Source organism: Hemitrygon akajei, chromosome 2 (genome assembly GCF_048418815.1).
Source record: "Hemitrygon akajei chromosome 2, sHemAka1.3, whole genome shotgun sequence".
In the NCBI taxonomy this organism is placed as follows: domain Eukaryota; kingdom Metazoa; phylum Chordata; class Chondrichthyes; order Myliobatiformes; family Dasyatidae; genus Hemitrygon; species Hemitrygon akajei.
In genome coordinates this window covers 190904819-190917095 of record NC_133125.1, presented here as the reverse complement: position 1 = coordinate 190917095, position 12277 = coordinate 190904819, and the positions used below count along the sequence as shown (strand labels likewise).

Here is a 12277-nt window from a genome sequence, read left to right as displayed (position 1 = left end):
ATAGGAACAGAATTAGGCCATTCAGCCCATCGAGTCTGCTCCGCCATTCCATCATGGCTGTTTTATACCCCTCTCAACTCCATTCTCCTGCCTTCTCTCCGTAACCTTTGAAACCCTGACTAATCAAGAACCTATCAATATCCGCTTTCAATACACCCAATGGCTTGGCCTCCACGGTCAATTGCACAGATTCACCACTCTCTTGCTGAAGAAATTCCTCCTCATCCATTCTAAATGGACGTCCCTCTATTCTGAAACTGTGCCCACTGGTCCTAGACTCCCCCACTATAGGAAACATCCTCTCCACACCCACTCTATCTAGGCCATTCCATATTCAATAGGTTTCGATGAGATCATTCCCCTCAATCTTGTAAACTGCAATGAGTACAGGCCCAGAGCCAAATGCGCCTGATGCGTTAACCCTTTCATTCCCAGAACCTTCTCGTGAACGGTCAAACGGGGTACGTTGCCTATGTTACTACAGTGACACTCTCAGTGGCTGTAAATTACTTTGGAAAGTTCTGACATGGACTTAGAAAACATTTTCAAAGTCACTTTTAGAAACAGCATACCAGCTGTGAAAATCCATAGGGCTCTGGTAGGATGAAGTAATTCCTTCATCTACCTTCCTTGCCCTTTGAACACCATACACAGCAGAAATTGGTGTGTGGTTTAGATATCAGACTTTGCCCAGGTAGAGTTAGGATAGGTCGATCTTTGGACAAAAGGAGAGTCAAGCTGCTATGGCAAGCAGCCAGGAAAGTGATCAGATCAGTCCTGTGTCGCACGGTAGGTTATTTCCTTATGAAGGGAAACGTCGCAGAGCACCAATAATTCCAAAAAGCTCTTTTGTTTACCGGCTTTGTTAATCAGTCAGTTTTGTTTGGTACCCCAGCTTCAGAATGGGCTCAGACACCTCTCCGTTTGGTTTGGTGTTACGTAGCGTAGTGGGGTGTCAGAGTTCAAACTGTAAGATCAGGAGACACAAGAGCAGAATTTGGGCCTTCAGCCCATTCAGTCTGCCCCACCATTCCATCATGGCTAATATTACCCCTCTCAACCCCATTCTCCTGCCCTCACCCAGTAACTGACTAATCAAGAACCTATCTACCTCTGCTTTAAATAATACTCAATGATTGGCTTCCACAGACACACCACCATCAGGCTAAAGAAATCCCTCATCTGTTATAAATGGACGTCCTTCTATTCTGGGACTGTACTCTCTGGACCTAGACTCACGGTAAGAAACAAGTCCCCCACATCCACTCTTTCCAGACCTTTCAAATATTCAATAAATTTGAATGAGATTTGCAGTTCAATTATGGTGTCCTCTGTGTCGGCAGGGTGGCTTGTGTGTCTGTGTGCGTGTGCGCCTCTGTGTGTGTGTATGTTGTGTGCGCGCCTCTGTGTGTGTGTGTGTATGTTGTGTGCGCGCCTCTGTGTGTGTGTGTGTGTGTGTGTGTATGTTGTGTGCGCCTGTGTGTGTATGTTGTGTGCGTGTGTGTGTGCGCCTGTGTGTGTGTGTGTTGTGTGCGCGTGCGTGTGCGCCTCTGTGTGTGTGTGTGTTGTGTGCGCGTGCGTGTGCGCCTCTGTGTGTGTGTGTGTTGTGTGCGCGTGCGTGTGCGCCTCTGTGTGTGTGTTGCGTGTGCGCCTCTGTGTGTGTGTGTTGTGTGCGCGTGCGTGTGTGCCTCTGTGTGTGTGTGTTGTGTGCGCGTGCGTGTGCGCCTCTGTGTGTGTGTGTTGTGTGCGCGTGTGTGTGCGCCTCTGTGTGTGTGTTGTGTGCGCGTGCGTGTGCGCCTCTGTGTGTGTGTGTTGTGTGCGCGTGCGTGTGCGCCTCTGTGTGTGTATGCTTGCGCGGTTTTTTTTCTCTGGGTGCTCCAGTTTCCTCCCACAGTCCAAAGCAGTGCTGGTTAGATAAATAGATAATGTATTGATCCCACAGGGAATAACAGTGTCACAGTGGCATTACAAATGCACAGATAAACATATTCTAAAAAGATAAGTAAGAAAGAATTAAAAGTAAGTTGCCTCAAACAGTCTAACAGGAGGGGGTCATCACTTCCCCGGCTATAGGTTGACTCATTATAGAGTCTAATGGCCAAGGGTAAGAATAACCTCATAATAGCACTCTTTGGAGCAGTGCAGTTGTCTCAGTCAATTACTAAAAGTGCTCTCTGTTCAGCCAAGGTGGCACGCAGAGGGTGAGAAACATTGTCCAGAATTATCAGGATTTGCCTCAGGGTCTTTTGTTCTACCACCACCTCCAGTGTGTCCATTTGACTCCTATAACAGTGCCAGCCTTTCTAATCAGTTTATTGAGCCTGTTGCCCTAGCACACCGTCACGTAGAAGATTGTCCTGGCACAATGTTAATTGGTCATTGTTGACCATTAGGCTCGATGGGTAGCTGGCTGGTACAGCTCAGTGGCCCTGTTCCATGCTGAATCTCTAACTAAAATAGTACCCTGACATGACAATGGTTCAAGCCTCAAAAGAACTGAGCATATTGTAAACAACTTCTGCAGCATTGTATTCAATACTGTGAATATATCCAACATTGTGTTCAGTTCTGGTCGCCTCACTATGGGAAGCATGTGGAAGCTTTACAGAAGGTGCAGAGGAGATTTACTCTACCAGGATGCTGTCTTATGAGGAGAGACTGAGCGAGCTGGGTCTTTTCTCTTTACCGTTAAGGAGGATGCGAGCTGACTCGATAGAGGCGTACGCAATGATTCAAATAGAGCGGACAGCCAGAGATGGAAATCGCACGAGGGGGGTTCATTTATGGTGACTGGAGGACAGTATATGGGGGGGGGGGGTGTTAAGAGGCAGGTTTTTTTCTTATACACAGAGTGCAGTAGGTGTGTATAACGTGCTGACAGGGGTGGTGGTAGAGGAAGATACACCAGGGCCATTTGAGAGACCCTTAGACTTGTGATAGAAAAATGGAGAGAAGGATCAGATTGATCTTAGATGTTGGCACAACATCACGGCTCACAAGGTCTGTACTATTCTTTTCACTGTTCTATTAGTGGTGCAATAAAATGTTCCACTGAGCCACCTAGTAGATCAGATCAGCAGCGAGATAAAGGGGAGAGGAAAGAGAGAAGCAGAAACACGCTCTCTAATCCAGCCAGCATCCTGGGAAATCTCGGCACCCTCTTCCACACCCTCCCCAGAACGAGGCGACCAGAACTGAACGCGATATTCCGTCTGGTCTAACCAGGGTTTTATAGAGTTGCAACATTACCTTGCGGCTCATTAACTCAATCCCACGACTAGTGAATGTCAACACGCCATTTACCTTCTTAACCATCCTATCAACTTGCGTGGCAGCTTTGAGGGATCTACATTCCTCCACATGGCCATTAACCCAGTATTCTTGAATCTGATTTACTGAGTTCCTCCAGCATTTTGTGTATGTTGCCCTGGATTTCGAGAATCTGCAGAATCCTGTGTGTTTTTAATAAGTAGGGACAAGTGTATGAAAGATGAATAGTCCCACTACGAGTGAGGCGATGCCCTAACCACTGCCATGCTGTGATAAGAACAAACCTCAGATTGCACAGGGGTTGTTGACACAGCTGACACATTTTATTGTATGCTTCGATGTAAATGTGATGGATAAATCTCATCTTTAAATCTTTATACAATATACTCCGGGGGTGGGGGGGGGAAAGGAGGATACACTGCAGTTGGATGAAATTTTGATTGAACAGTGGCAACCCCAGAATTGAGGGACGCCCATTTAGGACAGAAATGAGGAGGAATTTATTTAGCCAGAGGGTGGTGTGTTGGTGTATCTGTGGAATTCATTGTCACAGATGGCTGTGGAGGCCAAGTCATTGAGTATATTTAAAGCGGAGGTTGATAGGTTCTTGGTTAGTAAGAGTGGTTTAGATGTTTCAGAAAAGACAGGGAGGGAGGCAAAAGAGGTGGGGCGTGGCACTGTTGATCAAAGATAGTGTCACAGCTGCAGAAAAGGAGGAAGTCATGGTGTGATTGTCTACTGCGTCTCTGTCGGAAGAAGTTAGTAACAGGAAGGGGGTCAATAACCCTACTGGGTGTTTTTTATAGTCCACACAATAGTAACATTGAGGAGCAGATAGGGAGACAGATTCTGGAACAGTGCCGTAATAACAGGGTTGTCGTGATGGGGGATTTTAACTTCCCCAATACTGATTGGCATCTCCCGAGATCAAGGGGTTTAGATGGGGTGGAGTTGTTAGGTGTGTTCAGGAAGGTTTCCTGACACAATATGTAGATAAGCCTACAAGAGGAGAGGCTGTACTTGATTTGGTATTGGGAAATGAACCTGGTCAACTGTCAGGACTCTCAGTGTGAGAGTGTTCTGGAGATAGCGATCACAATTCTAACTCCTTTACCATAGAAGAATAGACAAGTTAGGAAAATGTTTAATTGGAGTAAGGGGAAAATATGAAGCTATCAGGCAGAAACTTGGAAGCATAAATTGGGAACAGATATTCTCAGGGAAATGTACTGCAGAAATGTGGCAAATGTTCAGGGGAAAGTTCTGCATGGGTATGTTCCAATGAGACAAGGAAAGGATGGTAGGGTACAGGAACCGTGGTGTATAAAAGGCTGTTGAAAATCTAGTCAAGAAGAAAAACCAACAAAAGGTTTAAAAAACTAAGTAATGATAGAGATCTAGACAACTATAAAAGTAGCAGGAGGAGCACAAGAATGAAATTAGGAGAGCCAGAAGGGGACTTGAGAAGGTCTTGGTGAGCAGGATTAAGGAAAGCCCCAAGGGATTCTACAAGTATGTGAAGAGCAAGAGGATAAGATGTGAGAGACCAATCAAGTGTGACAGTGGAAATGTGTGTATGGAACCGGTTGTGGCAACAGAGGTACTTCATGAATCCTTTGCTTCTGTATTCACCATAGAAAAGGACCTTGGTGATTGTAGGAATGACTTCCAGCGGACTGAAAATCTTGAGGATATAGACATTAAGAAAGAGGATGTGCTGGAGCTTTCGGAAAGCATCAAGTTGGATAAGTCTCCGGATCCTACTGTGGGAAGCAAGTGAGGGAGGAGATTGCTGAGCCTCTGGCAATGATCTTTGCATCATCAATGGGGACGGGAGAGGTTCCGGCAGATGTTGCTTCCTTATTCAAGAAGGGGAGTAGAGATAGCCCAGGAAATTATAGATCATGAGTATTGCATCAGTGGTTGATAAGATGATGGAGAAGATCCTGAGAAGCAGGATTTATGAACAATTGGAGAGGCATAATACGATTAGGAATAGTCAGCATGGCTTTGTCAAAGGCCGGTCATGCATTGCGAGCCTGATTGAATTTTTTGAGGATGTGATTAAACACATTGATGAAGGAAGAGCAGTAGATGTAGTGTATATGGATTTCAGCAAGGCAATTGATAAGGTACCCCATGCAAGGCTTATTGAGAAAGTAAGGAGGCATGGGATCCAAGGGGCCACTGCTTTGTGGATCCAGAACTGGCTTGCCCACAGAAGGCGAAGAGTGGATGTAGTTGGGTCATATTCTGCATGGAGCTCAGTGACCAGTGGAGTGCCTCAGGGATCTGTTCTGGGACCCTTACCCTTCGTGATTTTTATAAATGACCTGGATGAGGAAGTGGAGGGATGGGTTAGTAAATTTGCTGATGACACAAAGGTTGGGATTGTTGTGGATAGCGTGGAGGGCTATTAGAGGTTACAGCGGGACATCGATAGGATGCAAAACTGGGTTAAGTGGCAGATGGCGTTCAACCCAGATAAGTGTGAGATGGTTCATTTTGGTAGGTCAAATATGATTGCAGAATATAGTATTAATGGTAAGGCTCTTGGCAGTATGGAGGATCAGAGGGATCTTGGGGTCTGAGTCCATAGGAACTCAAAGCTGCTGCACAGGTTGACCGTGTGATTAAGAATGCATACAGTGCAGTGGCCTTCATCAATCGTGGGATTGAGTTTAACAGCCGAGAGGTAATTTTGCTGCTATATAGGACCCGGTCAGACCCCACTTGGAGTACTGTGCTCAGTTCTGGTCACCTCACTACAGGAAGGATGTGGAAACTTTAGAAAGGATACAGAGGAGATTTACAAGGATGTTACCTGGATTGGGGAGCATGCCTTATGAGAATAGGTTGAGTAAACTTAGCTTTTTCTCTTTGGAGCGACGGAGGATGAGAAGTGACCTGATAGAGGTGTATAAGATAATGAGAGGCATTGATCTTGAGGATAGTCAGAGGTTTTTTCCCAGGGCTGAAATGGCTAGCACAAGAGGGCACAGTTTTAAGGTGCAAACACGAGGAAATCTGCAGATGCTGGAAATTCAAACAACACACACAAAATGCTGGTGGAACACAGCAGGCCAGGCAGCATCTATAGGGAGAAGCGCTGTCGACGTTTCGGGCCTGCTGTGTTCCACCAGCATTTTGTGTGTGTTACAGTTTTAAGGTGCTTGGAAGTAGGTACAGAGGAGATGTCAGGGGTAATTTATTTATTTATTTTTACACAGAGAGTGGTGAGTGTGTGGAATGGGCGGCCAGCGATGGTGGTGAAGGCGGATACAATAGGGTCTTTCAAGAGACTCTTGGATAAGTACATGGAGCTTGAAAAATAGATTGCTATGGGTAACCCTAGGTAATTTCTAAAGTAGGTACAGTTGACCTTCACTAGTCCGACTACCTGTAATCCGGTGCCTTCGATAATCCAGCACTGATTTCAACTTTTCCACGCACTGTAATTTCCAATTTCCTGGCCACCGTACCAATCTGCTGCGCATCGTTTTGGTTGCGCTAGATCTGTTCACGTGTTGGCACGGTCTTGTAAGCACAGACAGGCGATTCCTGCTGGTTTTCCTGCATTTATTAATATCATTTGCATGAGGCGCGGCAGCCCAGCACCTGCCCATCTCACCCGCCAGCGGCGGGGGAGCTGGTGCACGCTGGGTCGTTCCGCCTTCTCGCCTGCCTACTGGCAGTCGCACACTGCCCTCTGGCATCGCCTGGCTGGCGCTCCGTTCTCTTCTGCCTACACCCTCAGATCAGACCTGCTGAATTTAATCATATTACTAAGCGGAGGAAAAGAAACTAATGAGGATTCCCTCAGTAACTGCGAGTGAAGAGGGAAGAGCCCAGCACCGAATCCCCAACCGCCTGGCGGACGCGTGAAATGTGGCGTATAGAAAACCTTCTTTCTCCGACTTCTGCTTCTGCTCACCCAGATGTGCTGCCACCAACATCAACAGTTTTTGGAGAAACTGTTGAGCCAGTTTCAGTACCAGTTCCTGATGCTTCACTCATTTTTCAGGATGAAGATGTTGATGATCCTGACAACCCCACACTTGCAAACATCCAACTTTGCCTGAAGGTATATTAAACGTCTCACTTTAGAAGCAGAAGTGCTCAACTGTTCTGTTTAAGTTAATTCCTGTACATTTATCTTTATTTTATCTGTGCCTGTACAGTATATTACTTTATTAAAATTTCACTTACTACTCATTTAATATTTCTGTTTCATTATTATCTAACTTGTACTGATTTACGTGATATTTTAAAGGTATTATGAGGCTGTTAGCTATTGCTTAATGTGATCCTTCTGTAATTCAGCATTTTCACTAATCCGGCACTCCTCAGGTTCCAATGGTGCCGGATTAGTGAAGGTTGACCTGTACATGATCGGCACAGCTTTGTGGGCCGAAGGGGCTGTATTGCGCTGTAGGTTTTCTCTGTTCTGATGTCAATGCTTATGGGGAGAAGGCAAGAGAATGGGGTTGAGAGGGATAATAAGACTCAATGGGCTGAATTCCTAACTCTGCTGCTTTGCCTTATTGCCTATGGCCTTAGTAAGACAAAGCACCAAATGGGAGAAGATTGGACAGGCAGCTGTTGAATAAATGCTGGATCATTGCTACCTACCGTGCCCTGTTTAAATTTCTTCTGACGTTTCGGCTTCTCATTGGACTTTGTCCTGTCAATCTGGTGCCGGTGTATCCAGCCTCGAAGCTCATCGGCCAACCTGAGGAGACAAGAGGAAATCACAATGTGTCTGGCATCTCAGAGCTTAACATGCCCCTCCAAAAACTATGGTATATTCACTATAACCATATAACAATTACAGTACGGAAACAGGCCAACTTGGCCCTTCTAGTCCGTGCTGAACGCTTACCCTCACCTAGTCCCACTGGCCCGCACTCAGCCCATAACCCCCCATTCCTTTCCTATGAATATACATATCCAATTTTACTTGAAATGACAATACCGAACCTGCCTCTACCACTTCTACTGGAAGCTCATTCCACACAGCTACCACTCTCTGAGTAAAGAAATTCTCCCTCGTGTTATCCTTAAACTTTTGCCCCCTAACTCTCAAATCATGGGAGGAGACAAGAGGAAGTCACAATGTGCCTGCCATCTCAGAGTTTAACATGCCCCACTGAAAACTATGGTATATTCACTAACACAAGAGGCTCTGCAGATACTGGAAATACAAAACGAAATGCTGGAGGTAATCAGCAGGTCAGGCAGCATCTATGAAGGTAAATAAGCAGTAAAGTTTTGGCCTGGGACCCTTCATCAGGGCCCGAAGAAGGGTCTCAGCCCAACAGCTGACTGTTTATTCCTTTGCATAGATGTTGGCTGACCTGCTGAGTTCCTCCAGCATTTTGAATGTGTGAAGAATGAGTTACGGACTCCTTTCTATAACACCATAAGACTTAGGAGCAGAATTAGGCCATTCGGCCCATCAAATCTGCTCTGTCACTTGATTTTAGCCAATTTAGAAATTTCTCATCTCTGTCCTGAAGGGATACCTTTTATTTATTAGCAAAGTCCATATATGTTTCTATAAAGCAGCTTGAGATTGAATCTCTTGCAGGCATTTACAGGGAAATAAACAAATACAACTGTATTCATTAATAATGCTACACAAAGTGACTCACAAAATATGAAAATTACAAAACATATTTGAGAACATAAGTTGTGAAGAGTCCTTGAAAGTGAGTCTGTAAGTTATAAATCAATTTAAACCCAGCAGGTCAGGCAGCATCTACAGAGGGGATAAACAGTTGATGTTTCGGGTCGAGACCCTTCCTCAGAACCAGAAGAGAAAGGGGGGTAGAATGAGATGTGAGAGCACAAGCTGGCAGGTGATGAGTGAGACAAGGTGAGGGGGAAGGTGGGGTGAGTGTGAGTGGGTGGGTGGGGAAGGGGGATGAAGTAAGAAGCTTGGAAGTGATAGGGGAAGATATACAGAGTTGAAGAAGGAGCAATCTGATAGGCCTGTGAGTCCAGGCCAGGAGGTGGCATGCCATGGGGTTGGAGGGGTGGGGGGGGTGGGTGTGTGTGTGTGTGTGTGTGTGTGTGTGTGTGTGTGAGTGAGTGTGTGTGTGTGTGTGTGTGTGTGTGTGTGTGTGTGAGTGTGAGTGTGTGTGTGTGTGTAAAGGGGCTTGCTGAGCATTGTGGACATGCTATGCTGCACCTGAATGTGCGGTGACACTGGCACATCTATTTGTTGATGCAAATGACTCAAATCGTTGCCTGTTTCGATGCACATCTGATATATAAATCTCTGTCTGGAAGCCTCCTTTCCGGAAGGTGTGCAGCAGTTGAAAGTCAGGGCTGTTTCATTACCTTCCCAAGAGCAAAGCCTTCCTGGTTTGGCATTAGCACCCACTGTTTCATATTACCCACTGTGATCTGACGTGTAAGACCTTCATTGAGAATACATCTCACCACAGCCCTCGAGAAATAAAACCGAAAAGTACAGAGCCTTCTAGCACTCCTCCCCTTGTTAATCTTCTCTCTGTTGAATGGTCAATCTGATCACAATTTCTCACACAACACTGACCAGAAATGTTTGTTCAGCCCATTCCGAGCCTGTTCTCTCTTGGCTGAAAAATGACCCACTCCACCATTTTACACGTTAAATGTAATGTGTCCCTGTCTGGTGCATTCCCCTGCCCAGGGAGCACCCCTCCTCCCAGTACCCTCTGCCCCCTGTGTGGTTTCTTCGGTGTGCACCCCATCCTCCCAGTACTCATTCTCTCCTCCCCAGAGAGACCCCATCTTCCCAGTTCCCTCTTCCCTCTGTGTGGTCTCCTCCTTGGTGTGCACCCCTCTTCCCAATTCCCTCTCCCTTCCCCACACAGGTGCACTCTTTTTTCTCAGCTCCCCATCTCCCTGTGCAGTCCCCTCCTCGGTGTGCATCCCCTCCTTGCAGTCCCCCCTCCCCTCCTCAGTGTGCATACCCTCTTCCCAGTTTCCTTTTCCCCCTGCCTGTGTCCCCTGGTGCACTCTGTCTCCCCCACTCCACCGGGGCACTCCGTCTCCCCCACTCCACCGGGGCACTCCGTCTCTCCCCAATCCCCCCCCCACCCCGGTGCACTCTCTCTCCCCCACTCTACCGGGGCACCCCGGTGTACTCTCTCTCTCCCCCCACCTTCCCGGAGCACTCCGTCTCTCCCAGCTCCACCTCCCCCCCCACCCCGGTGCACTCTGCCCTCTGCCTCCCTGACAGGTTTAACCACAGAAAGGGCGACTTTGTGCTTTTTACGTAAGGCTGCAGCTCACAGTGTCGCACCCCCGACCTTTGTGTCCTTGCTCACGTGCTGCAGCGTGGTCCCAGCCTGAAGGGATAAGTTTGTAACCAAACGCTTATCCTGGCTGGACCTGGATATGAACGGCTCTAACACCCACCTCAGCGACTCTGTTTTATTGAACTGGCGACAGTCGGATGTGGGGAAGAGGATGTGGTCGATGTCACGAAGTACCAGGTCCTTGATGTCGGAGTAGGCCATGGTGATGTTGCTGCAAGGGACAGGGAGACAAGGTGGCAGCGGTTAGCAGAGTGCAGGAATGCAAAGTGTCGCCCAGTACCGGGACCTCCTGACTGACTGACAGCACAGCCTGCTGGTGGAGCTGGTTTTGTGACCAGATAATGCCAGGGGTGGCCAACCGATGGCAGGCATGACCAAGATGGCACGTGAAAAATGCCACACGGCTTGCAGTATAGAACCCCTCGATCCCCACCCATAACAATTCAAAAAAACTATTATTTTCACTTTGAAAGAGAAGACTGAGCAACCCAGAAGTGGCGGGGCTGCATACCCAGAATGATAACCCATCACGAGGCACGACAGCTCCTCTATTTTCCAGACTTGGCACATCATTAAAAACTTTGATAAGTATCTGCAGGAATGCCCTCTCCTCATTGCCACCATCAGGGAGGAGAAACAGAAGTCTGAAGGCGCACAGTCAATGATTCAGGGACAGCTTCTTCCCCTCTGCCACCCGATTCCTAAAAGGACATCGAACCCGTGAAAAAACACTTCCTCACTACTTTCTTCCTCGATTTTTGCACAACTTATTTAACTTTTTTAGTTATACACACACATTTCTTACTGCAATTCACAGTTTTTAATATTGTATATTGCAATGTACTGCTGCTGCATAACAACAAATTTCACGACATATGCTGGTGATTTAAACCTGATTCTGATTTCTGTGGGGAGTATCCTAACTGGGCTGGTATGGAAATACCAATGCCCAGGGACACATGGTCGTGCACTTTGGCAGTAGAAATAAATGTACGGACTATTTTCTAAATGGGAAGAAAATCCAGGAATCTGAGATGCAGAGGGACTTTGGAGTTCATGTGCAGAACACCCTGAAGGTTAACTTGCAGGTTGAGTCGATGGTGAGGAAGGCAAATGCAATGGTGGTATTCATTTCAGGTGGTCTGGAATACAAGAGCAAGGATGTGATGCTGAGGCTTTATAAGGCACTGGTGAGGCCTCACCTTGAGTATTGTGAACAGTTTTGGGCCTCTCATCTTAGAAAAGATGTGCTGACATTAGAGAGGGTCCAGAGGAGATTCACGATAATTCCTGGAATGAAAGGGTTATCATACGAGGAGTGTTTGATGGGCTCTGGGTCTGTACTCACCAGAATTCAGAAGGATTGGGGGGGGGGGGGGGGGAAATCTCATTGAAACTTTTCAAATGTTGAAAGGACTAGACAGAATAGATGTGGAAAGGATGTTTCCCATGGTGGGAGAGTCTATGACAAGAGGGCACAGCCTCAGGATAGAGGGGCGCCCTTTCAAAACAGAGCGACGGAGAAATTTGTGGAATTTGTTGCCACGTGCAACTCTGGAGGCCAGGTCGTTGGGTGTATTTAAGGCAGAGATTGATAGGTTCTTGATTGGAAATGGCATCAAAGGTTACGGGGAGAAGGCCGGGAAATGGGGTTGAGGAGGAGAGAGAAAAAAAGGGTCACCATGATTGAATGGTGG

The 12277-nt window shown here is 46.9% G+C and overlaps 1 protein-coding gene across 2 annotated transcripts in view; it reads right to left on the bottom strand.

Moving 5' to 3' along the window:
* Positions 1–12277, bottom strand: part of atf6b (activating transcription factor 6 beta) — a 98145-nt gene that overhangs the window by 20073 nt on the left and 65795 nt on the right. For both annotated transcript variants that reach the window (XM_073033830.1, XM_073033839.1), the window contains exons 11-12: positions 10681–10791; positions 7903–8002 (exon numbers count right to left, since the gene is read on the bottom strand). In XM_073033830.1, the coding sequence (XP_072889931.1) occupies positions 7903–8002; positions 10681–10791 (211 nt within the window). The remainder of the gene's footprint in view (positions 1–7902; positions 8003–10680; positions 10792–12277) is intronic.